The sequence below is a fragment of the Emys orbicularis genome, chromosome 12 (assembly GCF_028017835.1).
Source record: "Emys orbicularis isolate rEmyOrb1 chromosome 12, rEmyOrb1.hap1, whole genome shotgun sequence".
Lineage (NCBI taxonomy): Eukaryota > Metazoa > Chordata > Testudines > Emydidae > Emys > Emys orbicularis.
Window position 1 is genome coordinate 8,275,812 of NC_088694.1, and position 26,364 is coordinate 8,302,175.

Consider the following 26,364-nt stretch of genomic DNA (forward strand, 5'->3'; position numbering starts at 1 on the left):
GTTCAAAGGGTTAGTACTGGGGGCGCTGCCCCGTTCCCCGCCCGCCTTGGTCGATAGCCCCGGAACGTTGTTAGTAATAAGCAGTGGTCGCTGGCCAACATGAAATGAACTGCCAGCCTCTTCCACGCCTAATGGGCAGGTGTCCATATCTCATACACCACCTTCCCCCATGGCCTCTCTGTGGAGACCACCAGCCAGGGCTGAATGGGCTATGGAGACTGATTTCCCGGTCTGCCCCGAGACGTGGACCCTCCCAGAGAGATCTGAGGCACTTGAACAGCACAGCGTGGGGACGCGGGGAGGAGAGGAGAGGGGGATTTTCACTGCCGTGGCCAGTGAAACACAAACTCTTGCTCCATCCAAGGCCAGGATGCTCTCATGAGCAGCGGAGCCCTTGCTTTGCTCACCGGGACCTGGGCTGGACAAGACAACACTAACCACAGAACTTCACAAATTCTTTCCTAACACTTCTAGCTGCCTCTTGTACAAGTACCTGTCTGTGGACAGCTTCCCCTCTGCGTCTGGAGGAGACATGGTGTGCCGGCTGGACAACAGCTTACCCAGGCCCTGTCCCATGGTGCCCATCACCCCATCACACCCGCAGATGGCGCTGTGCAGCGGCAGTGATGTGAGTAGCTCATTTATTTCACCCTGCAGCCCTCTGAGACCAAAGGTGCCGGCTGTCCCCTTGAGAGACCTTGTACTTTAAATATCCTGGGACGGCTATTCCAGAAACTCGCCCACACCCACTCTGTTCCTCCTGCAGCTCATCAAGTGTGTGTTTGGGTGCTGCTCACCCATGTAGTCACCCCTGCAAACTCTGCCCTGAGCGTGTAAATGGTGGTGGTGGGGGGGGGGGGGGGGATATGCTCGTGCTGGGATTTTAAAACATGGCCCACTGCCTTCTTAGCCTGTCCATATCGTCGAAGCCTGTGCACCTAAGAATCTCACTGATGTAGCCCCCAGCAGGAGGCTATATCGGAGGTGGTCTGCACCCACTGAGAGCTGTCGCAATGCATCATTTCAGTCCATGGAGTGTCTTGGGTCACGAAGAGGAAAGCTGGTACATAGCACTGGTAACCTGTGTGTGCAGTAAGGGGAGGTGAGATGCAGTGTATCTCTCTGTCATATTTTCATTTCCCACCCAGGTGGAGGTCCAGCTGCGGCTCGCTGTTCCCCAGCCTGGGAGATACGTGCTGCTGGTGGAGTACGCCAACAAGGATGCTGTGCAGAGGGCCAGCGTAGCGATGAGCTCCCTGCAGTTAGCCACCCAGCAGGGGTCACTCACCTTCCACACATGTGACTACAGGTACCAAGCCAGATCTGAACAAGAGGCGGCGCGAAGGGTTAGCTGGAGCGAATACGGTAACGTCCCTCTCCTGCATTGCACAGTGAGGGGACAAGCATCTCTGTTCAGTTGCTTCCTACTTTGTTGCACTAATAACACGTTCAGCCTTGTGCCTCAGAATGAGAATATTGTATCTGGGCACATATGTTAGTGCAGTACCCGCCATGGGATCTTGGTGCCAGCTTGAATCTTGCAACCCCCCTGGAAGGGTAGGCACGTTGTCGCTCCCATTCAATAGTGGGGAAAGTGGGACGCGGGCAGCCCAGACCTTCAGAACCCCTTTTGTGTGTGCTTACTGCAGCTAGGGCCAATGCACTTGCAAATTTGATGCTTGCTTATCTCACATGCATTCCCAATTCTGAAAATCTGGGCCTAAGTGACTTGACGGAATCCCAGCGAGAGAGCGCGGCTGAAAATAGAAGATGAATCCTGTACCTGAGTCGCCTGCTCCAAGCACTAGGCAATATTTATGTAACCCACAGACTGAGTGCCTTGTCTGGGAGCTGCTCTCATGTTTGACTTCAAACTGTGACCTTAGCAGTAGGAAACAAAGGCTTGGGATATCCTTAGGAAATGCACTCTTGTGACTATCCCGAGCGGGCATTCAAAGACGTACCTTGGCTCTATATAAATATCTTCAAGAATGTATGTCTGGCAAGACAAGAAATGGATTATGGCTCTGCCCGGGGCCGTCCTTGAGTCCTGTTTTTGTCTTGCAGTTTCCTTTGCCGTGGGATGGTCTTAGATTCACAGAATCGCTTGGCAGCTTTTGAACTTACCACAGAGGGAACCGTTCGGTTCACAGCGGATCAAGCCCACTTCTTCGTGGTAAGCCCTCACTATAAAGGACAGCTGTGTGGCATCCCTCAGCTCCAGGTGGTGTGGAAGGAGGAGGCCTAGAACCAGTAGATTCAGGACTTAACCTGGAGAATAGGGTGATGTTCCTATGTTAGATCAGTCACTGTGTGGAACTCTGTTTATATCATGAGTAAGGCTGCGAGTCTGTCATGGAGGTCACAGATTCCGTGACGTTCCAGGACCTCTGTGACTTCTGCAGCCTGCCGGTGCTTCCGACCCCAGGTGGCTCCGGGGCCAGCCTCCACAGCAATAGTGGCGGTGTGTCTCGCCCCTCCCCCCCGGCAGCAGCGGTGGTCCCAGGTGTCTTCCCCCCAGCAACAGTGGAGGCCCCGAGCACCAGCGGGCACCCCAGAGCGCCCGCCCCCTCGAACACCCAAGATGTAGTCAGGGGTATATAGTACAAGTCATGGACAGGTCATGGGGCCATGAATTTTTGTTTATTGCCCGTGTGTCCATGACTTTTACTAAAAATACCCATGACTAAATCTTAGCCTTAATCATGAGCAATCCGATATGGTCGGCTGCCGGCTGGGAGAAGAGGTGACAGGACAACGATGTGGTGAAAAATGTATCATGGGCACTTGGGACTGAGGGAGCGGGGGGCGAAAGGAATTGTCTCTTGCGGAACTCTCTTATAGGGTCTTTCAGCAATGTGGTAATATGTCTCCTCCGTTCTGTCTCATCAGAGCCTGTAGGCTCACTTTGCAGAGCATAGAGGAATTCAGTGTAGATGTTAAGTCCTAAGTGACCCTAAGGGATTGTCTACACAGTTGGTGAGTGCACAGCAAGCAGGGGTGTAAATCTCCAGGGTACTAGCTTGCCGTGCACTAACTGGCCATGTGGACCCTCCTGCCGCTCACTGAAAGTTCTCTATGTGCATTGACAGCAATAGGTCAGCGTGCACTGCAGGGTCCACACGCAACTTAGTACATGGCTGGCTAGTGCGCTGTAGAGTCACACGCTGGCTTGCTGCACACTAAGGCTCTCTATGGACAACCCCGAGTCTCATTTTCAGAAGAGATTTAAGCACTTGAGTCCCATTGATGTTCAGTAACATTTAGGCTCCTCTTTTGAAAATGGGACTAAGTGTCATTGAAAGTCAGTAGGACTCAGTACCTTCTGAAAATGGGACTTAATCACGTAGGAGCTAAACGTGTACATTGAATTCCCCTATACTCTGCAAAGCGGGCCAACATGCTCTGATGAGATACCATGGAAGGGGACATACTGCCAAAGTCACTTGTGAAAATGGGATGTAAGCTCTGAATCAGTGGTTCTCAACCAGGGGTTCACGTACCCCTGGGGGTTCGCAAAGGCCTTCCAGTGGGTACATCAACTCATCTAGATATTTGCCTAGTTTTACAACAGGCTACAGAAAGAGCACTAGCGAAGTCAGTACTAACTAAAATTCCATACAGACACTGACTTGTTTATACTGCTCTATATACTATACACTGCAATGTAAGTACAATGTTTATATTCCAATTGATTTATTTTGTAATTTTATGGTAAAAATGAGAAAATCGGCAATTGTTCAGTAACAGTGTGCTGGGACACTTTTGTATTTTTATGTCTGGTTTTGTAAGCAAGGAGTTTTTAAGTGAGGTGAAACTTGGGGGTACGCAAGAAAATCTGACTCCTGAAAGGGGTACAGTAGTCTGGAAAGGTTGAGAGCCCCTGCTCTGAATCACTTGGAGGCATATACAAATCTTGCCCTAGAGCAATTGAATTCAGACACATTTGGCTTCCGCCCTCCACCAAACACAGGGTCCCTACAGCACTGGTCTTCAGTGAAGTGAAGTGTCTATTAGGGGATCTTTAGAGTATTCATCCTGATCTTTGGGGGTGGGGGGTGAGGGTAAAGGAGCAAATCTAGGCTTCAAGTAGCAGGAGGTTTCGTTTTACCACTCTTCTCTTTCCTTCCTGCTGCTGTAGTATAAAGTGTACCTGATACCTTATGGACAATTCACCATGGAATTTGTTGAGCCAAAGGTTCACTGCATCAGCCTGCATGGCACCTTCTCACCCTCCAGGTAACGGGGTGCATGATTTCTCTATGCACTTTTCCTAGGCGAGTGAATATTATCCCCATTTTAAAGATGGAGACACAGAGAGGTGAAGTGACCGGCCCACTTGAGCCAGTGGCGGAGCTGGGATTAGAACCCAGCTCTCCAATTCTGTGTTCTCACCACTAGACTAGATGGCCTCCCTTATGGGATATACTCCTTGCGTTGCTCCAGTGAAATAGCCTTCCTGAGACTTGTTCACACGCCGTGACAGCAATTCAGTGTGTCCGAATTCCTACTCTTGTTCATCACTTACCACTAAGTTAGCCGTACAAGATTCCTCTCCCTCCCCCAGTGCTACATATGGTAATGGCCCCAAGGAATCCCTGTAAAGGCTCCTTCCTTGCCACGGCATGCTTTGTGCTCTGGATCGATATTATGGGCGAGTCTCTGTCCTGCCAGAGCTCATAGTTCTGTCTTTCCACTGCCAGCGATCCCATGTGTTGTGTTTTCTCCCTCTGGTGCAGTAGTTCCTGCATCCCATCAAGGTTTATGAAGCTCTCTCAGTCCATTGTCCTGGAAGCAGGCCAGGCTCTGTCAATCCCTCCAGACTTTCCCCTGACTCACGTCTTCACAGTCGCTCCGACTGGCATCCCAACTGAGCCTTCGCCTCGGCCTCCGACCGCAGTGGACTCCTCAGCAGAGCTCATTCTCCTGCAGCCTGCCCAGGTAATGAAGACTGGAGCTGGACTGGGCTTTTCCTCTCCGTGGCAAGGGGATTGTTGTGTCAGATGGCTGCACCGAATGCATGCAATTGCTCGGTGCAAGTCTCAGCAAAGCAGCGGAACGACTCCATTCATGCAAGGGCATCTCTGGCTTTCCCATCCATCTTCATTAACCACGACACAGTTGTGTTTTCATCTGGGCTTCTCCAGTGCTTTAATTCTGTGGATCACTTTGTAATCCACATGGACCCTCCTCCCCACCCAATCCCGCTCTGCTTGGTTCTCAAAGTCCCCTTCTGCAGACTCCCAGCAAGGGCTCTGCAGGCTGGGCCCCATGGACTACAGCTTGAGAGTTGCTGCCTTAGAGTAACCAAGCTTGGTGGTTCTGGGAAGATAGAGGGGCTAACTGTGAATGTCACATGCACAAGGGAGACTGAGTCCCCAGTGGTGCAAAGCAGAGAAATCACTCTCCTACTGGCGTGTTGAAAGGGATGTGAGGTTGGTGCATTGCAGAGGGATGGGGATTGCACTGGAAGAGGAATGTGCATGTCAACCCTGATTTCTTGTCTTTGCTCCTGTCTTTTGGGCCAGGCTGCTGCTGTATTTAACAGCCGGATCCAGACGCTGGGTCGCTATGCTTTCATCGTGCACTATTACCAGCCCAACCACCCCACGTTCCCTGTGGAAGTGTTAATCAACGGTGGGCGGATTTGGCAAGGTGAGCAGAGCTGGGAGTAGGGAGAGGCTCCTGGGACTGAGGGACATGGGGAAAGTCATCTGAAAACTCCTTTTGATCACGGATCTCGCGTAGGAGGTTCCTGGAGGAAGGCAGAGAGTCAAGGGCATCCAAACTGCCTCTTCCTCCTAGCCGGGACCCTGGCAGCAGCTGTGTGAGGCTAGGTCTACACTGCAGCGGGGTTCCGACCTAAGATACGCAACTTCAGCTACGTGAATACCGTAGCTGAAGTTGCGTATTTTAGGTCGGCTTACCTAGCGGTGAGGACGCGGGAAAGTCGACCGCTGCCGCCGATTCCGCTGCCGCCTCCTGCCGAGGTGGATTTCCGGAGTCGACGGCAGCGCGATCAGGGATTGATTTTACCGCGTCTTCACTAGACGCGGTAAGTCGATCCCCGAAAAACCGATTGCTACCCGCCGGATCGGCGGGTAGTGAAGACAAAGCCTGAGAAATGTCCCAAAGGGGATAGAGATCTGATCTGAGTACTAAAAGGCTCTTTAACCTGGTGGAAACAGGCAGAATAAGAACCAGCGCCTGGAAGTTAAAGCCAGATACATTCAAATTTGAAGTGAGGCACAAATTTTTAACAGGGAGGATGATTAACTGTTGGAACTAACTACCCAGGGGAGTGGTGGATTCTCCATCTCTTGAAGTCTTCAGATCCACACTGGATGCCTTTCTGGAAAATACGCTTTGGCCAAACACAGGATATTGGGCTCAGTACAGGAGTAACTGGGTGAAATTCTGTGATGGCCTGTGATACACTGGTGCTTTCAGTTACTGCAGCAGACTCTAGGAAGGTGAAATGAAGGCCAAACTGTTGAATAAATGTATAAAGTTGAATGGGTGTATAAAGTGAGGCACCTAAATCCGCAGTTAGACACATCATTAAAGAGACCTGCCTTTCAGAGGTGCCGAGCTCCTGAAGCTCCCATTCACTTCAGTGGGAGCCACATGGGCTCAGCTATATAGGGACCTAACTGCAAATTGACCTTGGCCTTACACAGTGGGCCCCTGGGGTTGGAGATGGTTTCCAGCTGCACACTGTTTCCATTTCCACACTGTTTCCATTTCCACCACCGAGAAGCATTGATTTTACAAAGTCCAGGGCAGAGGGGAAGATTTGCACTAGGTTTTTCACGATGCTTTACCTAGCAATGGAAGGGCAAGCGCGTGGCGCTCACACCAACACACACATCACACACTGGGCAGGCTCTTCTGAAACTCAACCCCTTCCCTGGTGGCTGCCTTTATTCATCTTCCTCAGGGTCTTCACTCAGACCACAAAGCCCTGAGGCTGGACCCTGCCTCGGAACATGGCAGCATTGACTTGGCCTTGGTTGCCTCCCAAGCTGCCTGAGTCAGTGTCTGAGACACGAGCACCACGAAATGAGCCACTCGGGGGAGAGTTGGTGTGTGCCGCAGCCCACAGCTGGCTGCCTGGGCGTTGCTTTGGATGAACTCGAGCGGAACAGGCTGGGGGGTGGGATGGAGGCGGCTGGGGGGCTGATGTCTCTTTTGGCCTTTCAGGCCAGGCCAAGGCTGCTTTCTGCCCACATGGATACGGTTGTCGGAGCGTGGTGGTTTCCGAGAACCAGATCATCCTGGACGTTACGGATAATGAGCTGACGGTGATTGTTCGTGTGCCAGCAGGCCGGCAGCTGTGGCTGGTAAGTGTGTAGCTGAAAGGCTCCCTCGCCTGCAGGACCTGGTTCCATCCCTGTGGCAGCAATAGGAGCAGGGTTGTAACCATGTATTTCCAGGCCATTTGCTGTAGGATAGTGGCAGGGAACGTTTCCCACCATTTCCCCATTTCTGAGTCATCCTGCTAAGTTGCATCCAATGTCGGGAAATGTGGCATTGTAGCTTAGAGGGCAGGCTCGGTGGAACCCATCACTAATGGGCAACAGCCACTAGGAACTATGTTATGACATTGCCACGCTTAATGTATAGCCTTCCTAGTAGAGAGGGGAGGAGACTGAGCTTAATCAAGCTGCTTCAGACTGTCAGATGACAGCCTGTGACGGCCAGGAAGAAATTCCCTTCCTACCCTGGACGCAGCTTTGAGCAGTCGGTTTGGTGCACTGTCGTGATCATATTTTGCACTTTTGCAGAATTGGTTTCATGCACCATTGTGATAATACTTTGCACTTGCACTGCCTCTTTCATCCAAGGATCTCTAGAGACAGAGGCAGGTAAGCATTATCCCAGTCGTCCAGATTGGGAAATGAAGGTACAGAGCTCTTAAAGGATTCACCAGAGGCCACAATGCAAGTCACCAGCTGAGCTAGAAACAGAAGTCTGGTGTCCTGATACTGCCCTTGGTGGGTCTTTTGCTTGCCTCAATCACATTGGGTATTGGCTGTTGCCTGTGGCAGGACACTGGGCCACATGGACCAATTGTCTTCTCAAAAGACAAGCGCTTTGAAGTGTTTCACCATGTCCCAGCTGGTGAGACGCCAATCATTTCTAAAGAGATGCTCAGGCAGCGGAGTGAGCTGATTGGCTTCATGTGCTGCTTGTGGTTCTCTTTGGCTTACCTAAGCCATTGCAGGGAGGAAGCACTGAACGCTAGGGTGTGGCTGGTTGCTTTGTGTCTTGCTGCAGGATTACATCCTGGTGGTGCCTGAAGACAGCTACAGCTCCCATTATCTGCTGGAGGAACCCTTGGACAAATCCTACGAGTTTATCAGCAGCTGTGGAGTCAATAGTTTCTACATCAAGTGAGAGCCTTGGCTTTAAAGGGACTCTGTTCTGCTGTCCAATGGTTTTGCATTCTCTATGGAACAGAAACAGTAGAGTATAGGCCATTGCTGGGGAAACGCATCCAGCTAGGACGCTGGAATTGTCTGCTTTAATTGCTTCCCTTCTCTTGGCCACGCCCAGTTAATAAATAATTAATACATCTGCTGGGTTTTTCAGTAGCTGGGTTCTGTTTTGCTCTGATTCATGCTGATTTGGGGTGGTTTGACGCCAGGGACCCTGGGGGACTTAAATGACACAACACCCAAGTTAATATTGGTTAAAATCTTGGTTTTAGCTTAAGCAGACAAGTCCCCTTCGCTGGTATCTAAAGGAGCATTCACAGGTCCTTAATGTCCTGATATAGAACCTGAACAGTACTGAGTGCCCTCGACTCCTGCTGACTTCAGTAGTGGTTGAGGGTGCCCGGCACCTCTTGTGAGTAGCCTGTAGACCATCTGAGAAGGTAGTGGTGGGGTTGGGAGTGCCCTGGTGTTGAGGCATCTCATTTAAAGCAAGTCTGTCCGATGGAGATTTGTCATGCCTTGGGAACCTAACCTTGCCTCGGAGAAAGTACCTGCAGGGGAAATCAGCCCTGAGGATGGTCTAAGAGAGCCCAGGCCAGGAACCTCTTCCCTCTTGCTTTGCAGTCCTACCACATCGTCCAAGTTCTGCAGGGACTCTGCCATCTCGCTCTCTCTGTTCTACAACAATGGAGCCCAGCCCTGCCGCTGCCACGAGGCAGGGGCCATCAGGGGCCAGTGCGAGCTCTTTGGTGGGCAGTGTGCTTGCAAATCCAACGTCATCGGCCGAGAGTGTTCCCGGTGTGCCACCGGTTACTGGGGCTTCCCCAACTGCAGGCGTGAGTTACCTGTTCTGTGTTTCGGGAGGAAAGCTCTGCTCCTCTCAGCTCTGAGGGGTTTGATGGCTGCTGGGGGCCAGATGCCTGTCCTGTAGGCCTGGAAAATAGCTGATGAGGATAACCCGGTTTTCTGCCTCCTTATGGGAGTCGAAGGTTGCAGGAGATTTTCCCTATGAAGCTTGTACTGAGGAGGGGGGGTTAAACAGCAGTGCAGCTTATAGCACTATTTACATGCTCTGGAAGTGTATGCGCTAAAGATCCTCTCCAACACCATCCAGCACTTCCCCATCACCATTCCTCTCAAGTAACCCGAGGTTCCCAGTGCATTTGTGTCGTTTAAAGATTCACCTCATCCAGGATACCCCTTCTTTGCTAGTCCTGTGGTTTGTTAAGCTGGGTTTCACGGGGTTGTTTATGGACACTTTTACTGCCAGCCTCAAACCTGGCTTCTGGTTTTCCGTGCCCGTTTCTGCAGTTAGCAAATACAGATCAGTGTGCACATGCAAACTCCAAGTCTGGGGCTAAATGTGGTCCTCATTCTCTGCCCATCACTGGTGATTGTCAAAACCAGACTCCCCTGTGTCTTCCAGCTTTGCATTTCAGTCAGTACCAGCCCACTTAAATCCCTGTTCACAAGCTCTATGACAAACACAGAGAAGCCCTGGCGCCAGTCACTGGCTTGCCCTGGTGGATCCCACTGGGGTGGGCGTTGGTGTTTGAACAGGTGCTGTTCTGAGGCTGATTCCAATGCCAGCTTTTCAGATGGACAGAGCACAAGCTCCCCCGCACCCGCTTTTGTCGATTTGCAGCCTTGGTGTTGCTTGGGCTTTGTTTTATCACGGGGTTCTTACTGCTTCCACAATGAACTCAGCTGCTTCCTTTCCCCTGCAGCTTGTGACTGCGGGACCCGCCTGTGCGATGAAGTGACGGGACAATGCATCTGCCCGCCGCATACCATCAAGCCGGAGTGCGTCGTCTGTGAGCCCCAGACCTTTGGCTGCCATGCCTTGATTGGCTGTGAGGATTGCAATTGTTCTCGTACAGGAGTCCAAGAACTGGCAGAGCCAGGATGCGACGTGGACAGTGGCCAGTGCAGGTGAGGAACAGTGACGGGACCATGGTTGTATAGAGGATATGTGCCAGCAGCAGCACTGGGATCATTAGCTTAGACATCTGGCTTTATGGAGCGCCATGGGGTGTGTTAGCAGGTTGGGAAGGAAGGGGAAAGTAATAACCCATTGGTATCAGTGTTGTATTCCAGGAGTATAGAGCAGCAAAACTACTCGCATGGGAGCTTGTTAGGAACTAGAGATCAGCAGAAGACCAAGAACCTTACTTCCATTGCTCCTGTGTCCTATCTAGGTGCAAACCCAATATAATAGGACGGCGATGTGATGTCTGCGCCCCTGGCTACTACCATTACCCACACTGCCGGAGGTGTGACTGTCATCAGGCAGGGACGGAAGTGAGCGTTTGTGATCCGGTCACTGGGCAATGTCACTGCAAGGTCAGTCTAGTTACCACACTGATAAATTGCCTGGCCAATTTAATTCCCCTGCTTCGACAACGTGACCTGGTTGGTCTTGGGAGAGCGGGCATGGAGAGATGGAGAACCGGTAGTGCCTAGCACGTGGCATCCTGCGTGCTCTGTAGGGAATGCCCCTCAGCTTCATGGCACACTCGGGCCTTTGATTCCCAAGAGCTTCTGTCAGCATCAGAAATCGGATTGAAAGTGTCCGTGACGAGAAGGCCTTTTGCTGCAGCACCACTGGAGAATAACTCAGCTCTTCAGTGACCAGATGGCAACCCGCTCCTCCGGGTGGTGCTCCCAGCCCTGGCTGGGCACAGGAGAGCTTTGGCAAGTGCGGGGGAGTTACGGTTTGATAGTGAGCAGAGGTTAATGGCTGATGAGGGGTTTGCCGCGCAAACCTGCAGGTGAATTGAATAACGGCATCGTTTCACAGCCCCGGGCAGTGTTTTGATAACTGCTGGAGCAGTGTGCCATCTGTCTCCATGCTCCTATAGCAATTGTAGGGGAAACTCGACACATCTCATGGTTCATTTTTCTTCCAGGAAAACGTGGAGGGTGTGAGGTGTGACCAGTGCCGCCTGGGGACCTTCTCTTTGGATGCAAACAACCCCAAGGGCTGCACCAGGTGTTTCTGCTTTGGAGCGACCGATCGCTGCCACAGTGCGGAGAAGTACCGAGTGGAGGTGAATGGAGGGCTGGGGTTTGGGGACGTCGGTGGTCCTGTCCCCTCTGTTCAGTGGGATTCTGTTCCTCCCAGCCCCCAGGTGGTTTCTTTCTCCCGCTCTGCACTAAGCCAGTACATCTGTGGGATATCCCGGAGCGCTGGGGGCTGGGTTTAACCATTTTCATACACACACATTCCGCCTCCTCAGCTGATCCCCAGGATCCTTTGCCTTTGGGAGGTCCTGATGCTTTACAGAAGGTGCCACAGGAATCCCTATGGAGTGGGAATTCATGCGGATAGTTCTGAGGTTGCAAATAACTTGAGCAAATCAGCTTCTCTAGAAGCGAAGGAACAGAATTGGAGCATGATTGGGATCCCACTGGCCTCTTCTCGGCACCCCGTTTTATAGAGCGTGACCCCTGTATTGAGAGTCGCTGTCCTGGAGTAACAGTAACCGAAATTCCAAGGCCGTTCTGCAGCCCCCACCCTGTCCCACGTGCCCCAAAGGCGCACGAATGCAGAGACGTTCCCTGCGGCGCATGTGGGGTGCTCTCGGAAAACAGGCATACAGCTCTCTTTCGCTCTCTCCTAGTTCATCAACATGAATGAGTGGGTGTTACTGAGCGGAGACCGCCAAGAAGTGACCACCTCCCTGAGACTAGAGGAGGAGCTCATTCATGCGGATCTGAAGAACGTTCCCGAGGCCTATCAGGAGCTCTATTGGCACGCACCCAGCTCTTACCTTGGAGACCGGGTAAGAGAGAACACACCTGGCCACGGTCCCTGCATGCTCGTCCCTTGCATTTGGTAAGGTGATGAAGCAAACGCTGTCACATGCCGCCCTGATCTTCCCTGAGCCTCAGCCCAATGGCCTGCTTTGTGCCATTGCCTGTCAGTTGGATTTAGCGGGGGTGTATCTGATTATGCTCACCAGCCATGAACCACCATAGTATGTCACTTAGCTGAGTGGTGATAAGTGTCTTCTGCCTGTGTTGTTTGGCTCTCCCCTAGGTGTCCTCCTATGGCGGATACCTGCGATATGAGCTTCGCTCAGAAACCAGAAGGGGCGATGTGTTCATTCCCATGGAGCCCCGCCCAGATGTCATCCTCAAGGTACAGCCTCAGAAACCCCTTGTGCCTTGTGCTAGGGGTTCAGGGATAAATGGTGCTTCCAGCCAGTGACTTACAAGACATCTCTGTACCTTCCCCAGGGAAACCAAATGAGCATCATGTTTCTGGAAGGCACTTACCCTTCCCCTGGAGATGTACATGAAGGCCGGCTGCAGCTCGTGGAGGTGAGTTCGGACACACTGTGCGCGTTCCCTGGAGCTTGAAGGGACAGACCGCGCAAGGCATAGAGCCCCGAGAACCGAATGTTGTTCCTCTGTACTGTGGACTGCAGCCGTGGCAGCTGTTTAACGTGTCCTAGGAATTTGGAGCAGTCTGTGACTGCCTCAAAACCTGGAACACTTGTGTGTCACTAGGGTCATCCCAGAGAGAGATCCTCTGTGGAGATGTGTTGGAGAAACATTAGGGTGCATGCTCCAGGAAAGCAGGAAGCGTAGCAAGATGGTCTAGAGGATAGGGCATCAGCCTAGGACTTCAGAGACTGGTTCAATTCCTAGCTCAGCTTCAGACTCCTAATGTGACCTTGGGTGAGTCACTTAATGAGCCCCGAGTCTTGGTTCCCAAGGTGGATAGTGCTTCCTAGTGGTGTGGTGAGGACAAAATCCACTTATCCTTGTTTAGTGCTCAGATGCTACAGTGGTAGAGGCCATCCAGACAGAAGGGAGAGTTGCCTTGAGTGCAGATGCTACAGGGCTAGTACCTTGGTTGCACGCTCAGAAATTTCTGTTATAAATTCCATATAGTTTCTGGGGCTTTTGTCTGAGACTTTAAGAGCCAGGTCCTGTCTGCCTTGTGAGGACGTTAAAGGGTTAAATGTTCAGCCTATCATCCTTGTTGGCAGGTGCATTTTTTTGGGCTGACAGATTTGCATCCAGATGCATCCATGTCTTTGAGCGGGAGGGGAATCGCAGGAGTGCGTGTTGGCCCTGGGAGGCCCAACTGGGAGCACTAGTGCAAACTGAGTTGGCAGTAGGGAAATGGACCTTGTGAAAATTCAGGCCTGATGCTTCCACGGCAGCCTTTGTTGCAATAAGGATTTGCATTGACGTCCTGGACCAAATGTTCCCCTCCACAGATGCTCTTGTATTGTGCATCAGGTGGCTTCTGCCTTGCTCCCGAGAGAAGCTGCATGTATGTGGCTTGTGAAGCTCGTGTGAATCTCTGGAGATGGAAGGCACTGCGTGAATGGGAGCTCTTCCTCAGGCACATGGACAGATTTTCCTGGTGCTTGTTGGGGATGGGGCCTGGGTAGAGTATTGGCTGTGAATTGCCAGATAGAATACTTACAGTGGAGACAGAAGGAGGCGGTCTCATAGCTGCAGACAAGTGAAGAGTCTTTGGGATATTGTATGGATAAGCCCCCCTCCGGGATGAGGGGGTTCATTTAGCTGGATGATTGACTGAAATATCTCCAAAGGGGCAGAATCAGAAACCCAGGGCTTGCGCGTACTGCATGGTAACACCAGAGCTTCTCTCTCTTTGCCAGGGTAACTTCAGACACACGCAGACGCACAACCCAGTGTCCAGGGAAGAGCTGATGATGGTGCTGGCTAACCTAGAGCAGCTGCAGATCAGAGCGCTCTTCTCCCAGCTCGCCTCATCAGTATCTCTGCGTCGGGTGGTCCTGGAGACTGTGACGGAGACCAGCGTGGGCATCCGAGCCAGCAACGTGGAACTGTGCATGTGTCCGGCCAATTACAGGGGAGATTCCTGCCAGGTAGGGGGAAGAGGTGAAGTGCTCTTGCCAGGCTGAAGTGGAATTGTAGGATGCACGTGAGAGCCGATGCACTCAGCAGCTAGGTTTGGATGTGCCCCGTTGTATGTTAGAATGCAGGGAAGATTCTAGAGCACACGTTTTCTGAGCCAATCCCAGGTGTGCGGCTCTTTAATGACGACTTGCACCTGCCAACATCCCAAAATCGCATTGAACTACACAGTACATGTGCTCCATCTCCTGCTATTGCCCATGTGCTGTGAGATTTGCATGAGCTAGAATTTTGGGTAGTGGTAGTGGGCTACTGGGGGGCTTGCTCAGGGGTCCAATGCTAGCATTAGGTACATACCTGAAAGCCTTAAATGAAGTCTTACTGCCTAGCTAGTTGGCTCATGTTGATTGTGGGGGCAAGATTTTAACTAAAAAATTCTTGACCATTGTCCCTTTTAATCTATTTTTATGTCTTGAAACCCAGTAGCATTTATGGAAGGTAGTTACGCTAGTATGCTAGCTCTGCCTAACCATGTTTGGCCCATGTGTCACATCCTCCTCTTCTTCTTCTCTCATTAGGAATGTGCTCCAGGTTATTACAGAGACACCAAGGGTCTCTTCTTGGGAAAATGTGTTCCATGTCATTGCAACGGCCACTCGGATCAGTGCCTCCCGGGGTCTGGAATATGCATCGTAAGTAGCTAGCCCATGAAATAATCAGAGTACAATGTGCGCTGGTCCTCACCAGCTGACTAAAAGGTTCCCTCCAATACACAGTGACCAAGTTATGAGGTTACCAAACTACATTCTTGATCACCGAAAATCTTCATGTGCCATTTCAAGGGGATTTATTGTCTTCAAGTCAGTTTAGGATGAGCAGACTGGGTGTGCGGGGGAAGAGGAAAGGATTTAGGCAGCCAGATGTGTGATGGGGAGTCGTCTCTTCTAACCCACCCCTTTGGAATGACAATCCCTTCCTCGGTTAGGCCATCGTAATCCTCCAGAAAACCGTGGTGTTGAATGCTTCCCTGGAGAAATACCGAACGTGTTGTCTGTCTTGTCCTTGCAGAACTGCCAACACCACACGGAGGGAGATCGCTGTGAGCGATGCAAAGATGGTTACGTAGGCAACGTCTCCCTCGACGGGCCATTGCAGTGCATCGGATGTCCATGTCCTCTTTCAGTTGCTTCCAACAAGTAAGTATCGTCTGTGAAGTTCTTTCCCCTGTTTTGTATCATCCACAAAGTAGTCCGATTTCTTCCCCTGATCCTGGAGGAGTTTCTTCTGGCTGCCAGGAGAGATGCGCTGCCACGTCATTCCCAGTTCGGTCATTCCTGTTTTGGCTGCTTACCAAGGAAAGAGGACGCTGCTCCCCTTTTTATTAATGCTGATAATGATGGGATAGGCCATGGAGGGGGAGAAAGACCCACAGCTCTGATGTGACTAGTGCAGCCAGCAAGAGTATTTTCTTTCTGAAGGAAATATTAGTAATTTCTAAAAGTGTGAAAATATTAGCGACAAACTGTAAACATTGGTTTCTATTGATTTAGCTAATTTAGTACCTAAACCAGTTAAAAGTTCCGATATTAGCACCATTTCCCCCAAGTCAGCGTATCTCATGTTGAGATTTCAAAATATCAAGTTTCAAGGTGATTTTGCGATTCCGTCTTGTGTGATTCTCTCATGGGCTAGACGTTCTGCGCTGGCATTTCACTCCGGAAACCGGGCTGTCCTTAGCCCCTGACTCCAACCGCGTCTAACTTAAAACTAGCCTGAAGGCAGTACCAACACTAACTCTAGCCAAGGGCCTCCTGCCAGGCCATATGCTGGAATCCCCCACCCCTGGTCCCAAGGCCAACCCTGCGCCAGTGCTTCCTACAATCTCAGCCTTGAACCCTCCTGTAGGGACGAGAACTGGCCACCTCACTGACTAGCCTGGGGGTACAAATCAATGAAACAACTATACATATCGCGAAGGCCACAACCCTAACTTGGGGAGCTCCACTGGCCCTAAACCTACCCTGCAGCCCCCTGTTAGCCTGAGGCCTAACTCTAACCTGTGGAGGCCTATTGGCTTCAACCCGAACCCAAACCAGGGGTGTGTTACACACCCCAACCTTCACCTGGCACCTACTGCTAGCCCCAACCCTAACCCTCTACCCTGGAAGTCCCTACTGGCCCCACCCTTCTGCCTATCCTGGGGAACCATACCAGCCCCAACCCTCGCCCTGTCCTTGTACCCGTTGCCAACCCCAGCACTAAACATTTCCATAGCCTGTGTCACAAATCACCCTTGACACAAGCCCTTGCCCTGCTACAGATCCAAACCCTGACAATAGCCCATGCCCATGAGCTGATCCCGACCCCATTCCCTTTTCTACGGCCATAAACCACTCCCAGCCCTCACGCAACCCCTACCTGAATGACAAGAGTCCCCGTCACCCTGGTACCAGGTGTCGGTCTTCAGAGTAAAATAACCTTTGACGTTTGCCCCGTGTTATTTCAGCTTTGCCATTGGTTGTGTCCACAAGGGCTCCACCATGCAGTGTCTCTGCAAGCCAGGCTATGCCGGAGCCATGTGTGAACGGTAAGAGCCTGGTAATTACGGGAGGGCAGGACCGTGAGCTGGGAGGTGTTTCTTTTTCAGAGTGCAGCTGTTGCTTTGGCAGAAGAGAAGTTTCCATAGTGACAAAAATAAAATTAGAAGCCCCAGCTACGTTAGCACAAGAGACTGATTTGAGCTGTGAATCCTCTCTGTTGTGGGTTTGGCTTCCGTTATTTTGTGGAAGGGGCATAAAATACCAGCTGAGATTGCAAGGCAACGCCTTTCCAATTCGAGCACTGGGTCCTGGTGGTTCCCAGGACCAGCAGGAGTTGGGCCCACTTAATCGCTTATACGCTGTTTCTTTGTGCATCAGTGTGGGCTCAGCATACAGCTGGGATATTCCTATTACTGTCTCCATTACTGGCATAGGGTGTCATCTTGGCCAAGTTCCCGCAGCAGTCTTTGCCTTGATTACCCACCTGTAAAGCAAGGACAGGGACACTTCATGTGAGGCTTGATTAGTGACCGTGAAGTGCTTTGAGTGGAAGGTGCTGTGGGAGTCCAAAACATTAGGCTAATTAATAGCTGTAACTATAGTGTAGTCAGTAGTTGTGCAGCACTTCAGTGGGAGCTGGGGGGGAGTGTATCCGTGCGCGTTGGGGGACGCTTGGTAACATTAGCATAGTTGTTGCTTTAGCTCCCTTTTAACCCCTGCTGCATTTTTAAAGGTGTGCCCCAGGTTACTATGGCAACCCCTTAGTGATTGGCAGTTCCTGCCAGCCATGTGACTGCAGCGAGAACACGGATCCCAACATGTTGTTCAGCGACTGCGACTCTCTGACGGGCACCTGCACAGGATGTATGTACAACACGGCCGGGCCCCGGTGCGAAGTGTGCGCCCCAGGGTACCACGGAGACGCAGTGGGGGCAAAGAACTGCACAAGTAAGTGTGGCACCGAGCCAGGGCCAGCTTACAAATGCATTTCGGGGGCAGTGTGTCACGGGCGTGTGCAGTTAGCCAGCCTGCAGGCACGGCTGTGGTCATCGCCTGGGTAGGTTCTTACAAAGCCGGTAGCCTGGTCTCCTGGCTTTCAAAGGGTACGTTGGTTAAAAATAAGAGTAACAAAACAACCCTCTTTAGCAGGCATTTAAAAATTGCACACAGGCGGTAAAGCTCTGACACTGTAGCAGCCTTGTCAGTAATAACAGCTAGCAATATTAACCGAATTATTATTTCTGTGCTTGGGTGGGTTTGCATAGTACATTTCTGACATTACAGGGCCCTGCCATGAGGAACACATGGTAAAATCCAAGGCACTGGTCCTGCAAACTGCTGCTCACAGAAATAGGTCTTACTCCGGCAGGTAACCATGTGAATAAGGGTTGGCAGGATCAGTCCCCATGTATGAGAGAATGAAGGCGACCAGTGAACTCCCCCAGTCGACAGGATTTCCCCCCAACACACTATCCAATCCACCAGAAACAGGAGGGGTCAGAGTGCCTGGCTGATCTTTTTACGTTGTCGGGTAAATGGGTGTGTTTCTTCCTGGCAGGGTGTAACTGTTTGCCGTGTGGGACTGAGTCGTGTGACCCTAGAACTGGCCGATGTCTCTGTAAACCTGGAGTGACAGGTCAGCACTGCGACTGCTGTCAGGTAAAATGAATCGTGGGTTCCCCCCACACGCACTGTGACGGCTCCATCACTATACGCTTGGCTGATGCTGAGTCACTGCACGCCAGCTCCACTCTTCTGTAGCCTGTCCTCCCGTTAGGAGCCCACTGCAGTTCCTGGGCAGAGACAGGAGGATAATGGCTGCTGTGCGGCAGATGGCTGAGTGATGGGATGCTGTTTCTGTCTACACCAGGCAGATACCTAACAATAAAGGTCAATCTCTAAAGAACCTGGTTACGAAATGATGGGAGGAGGGGGTGCTAACTGCAGCTTTGATGCTTGTAGGAAAAAGGCAATTAACCCTAGGGTGAATTTCGGGGATCCGAACTCCCCACCTGGAGTAAGCAGACACCAGGCGAGCTTACGAACACAATGCCGCCAGTGCATCTCTATCTCGGTCCTATTGTGCAACCTTCCCATTGGTCCAACAGTTTGCCATATTGTGTGTTAATTTTGTGCTCAGAAGAAACGCCTCTGGGAATTAAGTTGAGACTATGGATCGCATTTCAGCTCTGGCCAGAGTGACTGTGAAGCTGTGTGTGTCTCTGGAGAGGAAAAGCAAGCGTGTCCTCCAATTGCCTCCCCTTCCTGTGTGTGCTAGCCTGCTGATTACCCACGTCTTTCCCTAGGATGGGTACTACGGCTACCGTGGCTGCTCCGGCTGTCGAAAGTGTGACTGCGACATTGGCTCCACAGGCACCAGCTGCCACGCTGAGACTGGTCAGTGTAGCTGCCGGCCCGGGGTGACTGGTCTTCGATGCCAGCAGTGCGCGCCAGGCTACTGGGGGCTCAGCGAGCGTGGCTGCACAAGTGAGTTTCTTCCCTGCTGGTAAATCTCATAGAAGAAATATCTGGACAACTCTGTGCTGCTCTGCTCCCTCAGTGCCGAAGGGCTGTGTTAGACGCTTAGCATGAATCCAGTCCCTTCTCACCACGGATACGGGGACGCTGTGTTTTACATCATCTCCGTGGTGCTACAACTGGAGAGCCCCCCACAAGCGTTCCAGCTTTGAGAGCAAAGAAGCCACCATAATCCCATAGAGGCTTTTAATCATTATTTGTCATTTAGATCGTACCAATAAAAATAAAATAAGCCAAAGTGTTGTCTGGGCACTTGGCATCACCTTGCAAAGGGCCCGGTTTTAAAAAAAATGTTAGGCTGCCAAAGTGCGTTTTGCCCTTTCCACCCCTTCGGTTTGCACCAGCAGTCACCACAGTTACTTGAGCTAAGCAGGTAAGTGCTCAAGTTGCTAAATACAATCATTTGCATGTGCAGCGACCCATCCAGCCGAAGAAAACTCCCAGCAATTCCTTATGCAAACGAGGTGTGCAATTTCAATCTGAAGTTTTTTAAAACAAACCGTGACTCTTATGTTTTTCTGTACATTAAGCTTCACTAGTCAAAGGGGAGGATCGACTGAGCTAATCTCTCCTTCCATTAAAAAAGCATGTTCACAGCCCCACCCATTGGCCCTTGTTCATTCATTGATTCTATTCTGCGGTGGTGTTTTGCCCTGTGACGGAATCCCAGTGTTCCCTCTCTCAGGGGGCTCACTAGGTCAGGACAGACCTCCCTCAGCTGCCTCCTTTTCATTGGCAGAGTGTCAGTGTAAGGGGGGATCCTGCGACCCCCGGACTGGGGAGTGCACCTGCTCCCATGGCCTGACGGGGAAGCAGTGTGACACCTGCATAGAGAAGTATGAGATCCCTGTAGCAAATGGCCCGGACAGCATGAGGTGTGAAGGTTAGTAGCATCGTGTCATCTTCCCCCCTGCTCCCCCCCCCCCCCCCCACACACACACACACACTTGGCTTTATTGCAGGAGTGAGGTAGAGCTGGCTGCAAAATGGGGGGTGGGAGGGTTTCACTGAAAATATTGACAAACGTTTCATTTTCATCTAATTTTTTTTTTTCTGTTTTTGGTGGAAATTCAAAAACTGAGAACGTTTTGGCCAAAACAAGAAATTGGCCAGAACCCAAAATATTTTGGTTTGGAAATGCTGCTGCAATGCAACGGGAGTTGTAGTTAAGCTGCTTCATGTGCCCATTCTCCTCTATAGGCCGAGCTCCCTGGTAACACTACAATCTCCTTTGAGTCACCCCAGGTTCCCCTCTTGGAGAGGGGAGAAGGGGCATCATGGGAATCTCCTGGCCATGGTGCATTGTGGGAGATGTAGTCTGATCAGTACTTGCTAGAGAGTAACCTTTAAGAGGCAGATCCTAATTGTCAGGTCCCCACAGCGTGGTGGCCCCTGGCAGTAATTAAAACATTGGCGGTGAGCTTGGCAGACAGCACCCTGCCTTCTGGCTGGTTTCCTTTGTGGCCGTAGGGCAGATAGCAGAGGAACAGTATTAATCAGCCTAATAGTGGGCATGGCTCTGATCTCGCCAATTAGGAGCAACTTCATCAGAGTTATGTGGGGTATGCGGGTGGGAAGCTGCTGTGAGACCAAGAGCAGGCCAGCTGACAGTTTGCACTCCTTGGCACACCCCTAAAAGCATTTGGAAATCCTGATCCTTTGTGCAAAGGGATTGAAAGTGGACCCGGGGACCCCAAGTTAACAGCTTCCCCGGAGGGGAATCCAATTCAAGAGGCGGGGATTTGGAGACATGTGGTTCCCCCTTTGGGTTAAAAAAATGTCCTTACTATGGTCATAAGGAAGGGGGAGATGGAAGGAGACGACGTGGGTGCATTAGAGCCGTTTACTCACCACCCCTTTCTCTTGGCAGTCTGTGACAGCTGCGTGCTGCTTCTGCTGGACGACCTCCAGAAGATCGAGGCCTCTTTCCCCATCATCAGGAACCAGCTGATCAACCTGAACACCAGCTCCATCGCTTGGGCCCGACTGCATGGTCTGAACAGCTCTATGAAAAACGTCACTGTATGTGGAGGGCTTAACGTGTTCTCCCCGCTGGCTTAGTCTCTGCATGGGGCTCTGGTCCTATTGCCTGATTTCCACTCCCACCTCTCTCTTTCAGAACCACCTGCGCGAATATCAGAGATCCATGAACAGGGTCAAGCAAAAGGCAGACGAGCTGGCAGATGAGAATGCGGACCTCACTCAGGATTTGATTGCACTGCAGCACAAGGCAGGGTGTTTCTCAGTCCTCCTCCCCCTGCTGAGAACACTGCAGGCACAGACCGGCCTTCCCTTGTTCCTTTTCATAACGATGAGTGTTAGGTGCCCATGGGAGGAGCTAGTTAGGACCAGGCCTCGTTTGAGCAGCTGCTGGACACTTGACTCCTGCAGCACCCCCTGCTAACCCAGTCCTGGGGTCGCCTACCGTGCACTCTGCCAGTGAACCTGAACCCTGATCTTCAACACCCCTGCTCATCCAGGCAGGTTCCTTGCTCAGAGCCTAAGGAAGCTTTTAGATATGGGCAAATATCCAGCCCCCGCAACCACCATTTCATTCTTCTGCTGTATTTAAACCCTACTCTTCGGAGGGGAAAGGCATCCCCTCTTGATTTAAGACAGTCCCTGCCCCAAAGCACCTACAGTTGACACAAGATTCAGGGGCTGATTTTTAAATGGGTGCATAAAATGTGTGTGCACTTACACGTGCAAATGATTTATACCCATTGGGTAACTACCTGTGCAAATGGCCAGTGTTTCCGTATGTGTGTAATTACATGACCTGAGTGCATTTTTGTACATCCACTTGCAAACTCTTTCAGAACCTCAAAGCTTGTGCGTCTTCTGCATTCTCCCGATTAATATGCAGGCTGTGTTGGCACAAGTCAGAATGTGTAACAGTGTTATGAGCAGGAAAGATTTTTGTCCCCAATGGACCTGAGGGTTTTTTTCAGCACCCATTTCATCATGAACACAATTTCTCACTCACTTCTGTGCACACATGGAGATAAACCGTAGCAGAGTACAGTACCCGTGCGAATCCTTGCTGAAGAGCTGACTCTTTCAGCTCTGTGGGCCCAAAAGCTGCCAACCTTGCATTACGGCTCATGTTGTATCTCCCTGAATGCTTCAGCTAAACCAGTGATTTGTTTTGTAGGCAACAATGACTCACAGAAAAGCAAAGGATCTGCAGGGGCAGACAGAAGAGACCCATCAGAGAGCAGAACACCTGCCGATTAGTATCCAAGGCATCCTGGATAGCATTGCGGGTAAGTGACCAGGTGTAAGTATAACTGCCGGGTTGATTTTCCCCTGCCCCAAATCCCACACTCCCGCTGTTTCAAGTTGCTCAGGGCGCAGTGTTACCTTTGATAGTATCTGTGGAGATTCCTGTAGACGGTTTAAGCAAGGTGGGGGGTTGTTGCAGAGAATTCTGTGGCCAGTGAATCTCAGCTGTTTGGCTAAATGCCGTCTTTGGTGAAGCACGTTATATTTACACTTAAAATGTGAGAAATAGAGGCCATCTGCAGTGCTTTTCCCAAGAGTGATTGAGCAACATGGAATCTTCCTCACCTGCACTGGCTGAAATCTGCCCCAGTAAAGCTAGAGGAGAAGGCGAACTACAAGGGGGGAGGGATAGCTCAGTGGTTTGAGCATTGGCCTGCTAAATCTAGGGTTGTGAGCTCAATCCTTGAGGAGGCCATTTAGGGAATTGGGGCAAAAATCTGTCTGGGGATTGGTCCTGCTTTGAGCAGGGGGTTGGACTAGATGACCTCCTGAGGTCCCTTCCAACCCTGATATTCTATGATTCTAAGATGGATTCTTTGGGAAATAGTCCAGTCTAGTGGTTACAGCAGAGGGTCTAGAAACTTGGGTCTGAATTCCAGCTGGGTCATTCTCCCACTTCATGACTTGAAGCAAGTCACTCCATCTATCATTGGGCATCAGGACTCCAACAAAAACCAGATGCTGTTTTATCTGAGTGGGAGCTTTTCGGAGTGCTGGGGGAGGACCACATGCTCAGTTGGTGGATAACCATGGGGCATGGCTTTCCCTGCAGATTTGGTGCACCAGATGGACAAGCTGGGGACTGCAGACCTCAGCACGGCCTCCTCTGAGGAGTTCTGGCAAAAGCTGGCCGAGGTGCAAAGGATGCTGAAGGAGATGAAGGAACGGGATTTCCTCAGCCAGAAAGGGGTGGCGGAACATGAACATGAGAAGGCTCAGAAATGTAAGCCTAGCTCAGCAGGCACAGGGGATGGGAACTGCCAAGGTGCAGGCTATGTCTAGTGCTCCTGGGGCTCTTTTCCCAAACTGTCCCATCTTGAGGGCATTGCTGCAAACATTGTTTATGGGGCATCCCATTGCTGTTATCCCGTTGTGGTCACCAACATTTGGAGAGTTACACTATTGAACTGAATATGCCCCTCTAGCTTTTACAGGCTAGGAGTTTCCAATACTGACCTCCTCAGCAGTCCAGCAATGAGGGGACAGTAATTGATAGTCCCATTTTAGTCTCTTCTGCAAATTGCAAAGGTGCTAATAAGTGCCGGTTATTTTTCACTTCAGTCCCAACAGAATTTAGCTCCTCTGTACAAGCAAGTTCATGTACTATCAGAAGGCTTCAGATTTATTTAATTGCATTTGAATTTCATTAACTTAATGGTTCTGTATGACAACACTTAAAAATGTAGTTAGTGTTTTATATATATATTTTTTTCTCACATGCACCTATACACGCTCGTATGTCTTGTGTTTAGTGGTTGAGTAAATTGTCCCAAATGGTGACAACAGAAGTGTGTCTGTCGTTCCTTGCTCAGAGAGACCTGGAGTCTATGATTCCGCAGGGAATCTCCATTGCAATGCACTGCTCTAATCAAACAATACTCTGTTGCAAGAACCTCGGGGCCAAATTCTTCTCTCCACTGGCATCACTGGAGTTACTCCAGACATGCACTAGTGTAACTGTGGGAAGAGATTTCAGGTAGCAAATGGATCTTTAATCTAGCAGAAAACAGCACAATGAGATCTGATGGCTGGAAGCTGGAACTAGATGTATCCAGATGAAGTGCAGATTTTTAACAGGGATGGTAATTAACCATTGGAACCACTTACCTAGGGATGTGGTGGATTCTCCATCACTTGGCAGCTTTAAATCAAGAGGGGATGTCTTTGTCTTTTTTAAAGATTTGCTGTAACTCAAACAGAAATTATGGGCTTCATGCAAAAATTACTGGGTGAGGTTCTTTGGCTTGTGTGGTCAGAGGAGATGGTGATAATGGTCCCCTTCTAGTCGTAAAATCTGTGCTTTGAGACCAGAATCGGGCCCTGAGCCTTTCGAGCAGTTTCCACTGTGTACTCAGAAAGAACTCTTAAATGTTGGGGAAACAAGAGTTTCAAGGCAATCTCCTTGTGCTCTCTGTCATCAGTGCTCCATCGCGTGAGGAGCGAGCTGTACAGCAAGTGGGAATCCAACCAAGACCTGGTGAAGAGCATCAAAGACTTACTGGCTCAATATAGCTCAGAGCTGATGGATCTCCGAGATGCTCTCAATGAGGCTGTGAACAAAACCAGGCAGACAGAGGACTTGAACAGCCTGAATCGGAACAACCTTGAGGAGATCCAGGTACAACGAGGGGTTTATTTGCATATAGGCATGCAAGGGAACTGACACCATTGGGTGAACGTACATGGTTTTGTCAGTGGCTAAGGAATGTCTGGTATAATCTAGGTCTTGTGCCTGTTGCTTGATCCTGTGGCTCCTAACTAACACTATCCATCTGTGTCTCAAGCGAAAGAGTAAGGACCTGCAGAAGCAGTACGGGGTGGTGCAGGACACTCTGCAGATGGCTGAGGATTCCCTGGTCCAGGTCTCGGATCTTCTACAGATAATAGAGAATGCAAAGGAGGTGAGTGATGAAAAAGCTCAGGGTTGTCCGGTGGTCAAGGTGTGTCAGATGGGTTGGCGTGTGATGCTGGTAGCAAGAGGGACAAGGCGGTGGGGGTGGGGAAGGGTGTTGGTGGAGTTGGCACTAGCCATGGGGAAGGGTGGAGGAAGAATGGTGGTGTGGGTGAAGGGCATGGTGCTGGCAATGGAAAATCAGCCATGTGCTGGTCACCTGCCAGCCCCCCGGAATGTCTCTCTCCCTCCTGGGTGTGTGTCCAGCTGCAGAAGTGAGGAGCTGGCAAGGTTGGTGAATGCCCCTTGTGGGCGTGTCCTCCTGCAGGAGTACGAGAAGCTAGCCGCCCGGCTGGACGGAGCCAGGTACCCCCTGACAGAGCGAGTGAAGAAGTTTTCTCCCGCCAGCAGTAAGATCCCAGTCGTCGAAGAAGCTGAGGAGCACGCTAGGTTCCTGGATGAACTCGCTCGGAACCTTTCCAGGTAACGTCCCTGGCTGCCCCAGCTTCACCCCGGCCTGTGTGGGCCCGGCACTCTCGTGGCCTGGACCAAGGACGCTGAGCCAGCCGTGGGGTAACTCCACTGACTTGGCTCAGCGTCCTGCTCCCCAGCACATTTGCTAGGGGGACTCGGGCTGCTTGTGTAAACAAGTGGTGATGTGTGGTCGAGGGGCCTCTCCGGGGCACTCTGAGGGGTGTGAAGATTGCCAAAGTCCCTGCTTTGATATTCATCTTGGGATAATGTTTACATGTAAGAATTGATGTATTACCTGTAGCCCAGCACTCAGCAACATCCCTGTGGTAGCAAACCAGCCTATGATGGAGAAAGCATATGGGTGAGAACAGGGCTGGTACCTGTTTCCAAAGGGCGCAGGGCATGGTGGTGCCACCTGTTAATTGGGCGAATTTGAGTCTTCAGGATGTGATCAGCTGACCTCTTAGACCCAATCTATGTCCGAATGCTAATTGTCATTCATTATTTGTGCTGCTTCATTGGTTGTCCATCTCTTCCACTCTGCACAGCAGTAAGCAGGGGAGTGATCCTCCCTCACTCCCACCCCACCACTTCCTACTTCACAGACTGT

At 51.0% G+C, this 26,364-nt stretch overlaps 1 protein-coding gene across 1 annotated transcript in view; it reads left to right on the plus strand.

Annotated features, from left to right (window-relative positions):
• LAMA5 (laminin subunit alpha 5) overlaps positions 1–26,364 on the plus strand; it is a 164,485-nt gene that overhangs the window by 118,564 nt on the left and 19,557 nt on the right. Inside the window, 30 exon segments of the mRNA XM_065414983.1 lie at positions 475–628; positions 1,149–1,309; positions 2,068–2,176; positions 4,142–4,239; positions 4,740–4,941; positions 5,529–5,655; positions 7,204–7,343; positions 8,281–8,396; positions 9,066–9,277; positions 10,169–10,373; positions 10,640–10,784; positions 11,351–11,491; positions 12,065–12,226; positions 12,484–12,585; positions 12,684–12,767; positions 14,087–14,317; positions 14,885–14,998; positions 15,375–15,502; positions 16,813–16,893; positions 17,580–17,794; positions 18,405–18,505; positions 19,153–19,333; positions 20,124–20,267; positions 21,255–21,406; positions 21,504–21,614; positions 22,539–22,650; positions 23,442–23,612; positions 24,811–25,007; positions 25,174–25,290; positions 25,609–25,763. Coding sequence (XP_065271055.1) covers positions 475–628; positions 1,149–1,309; positions 2,068–2,176; positions 4,142–4,239; positions 4,740–4,941; positions 5,529–5,655; positions 7,204–7,343; positions 8,281–8,396; positions 9,066–9,277; positions 10,169–10,373; positions 10,640–10,784; positions 11,351–11,491; positions 12,065–12,226; positions 12,484–12,585; positions 12,684–12,767; positions 14,087–14,317; positions 14,885–14,998; positions 15,375–15,502; positions 16,813–16,893; positions 17,580–17,794; positions 18,405–18,505; positions 19,153–19,333; positions 20,124–20,267; positions 21,255–21,406; positions 21,504–21,614; positions 22,539–22,650; positions 23,442–23,612; positions 24,811–25,007; positions 25,174–25,290; positions 25,609–25,763 — 4,368 coding nt within the window.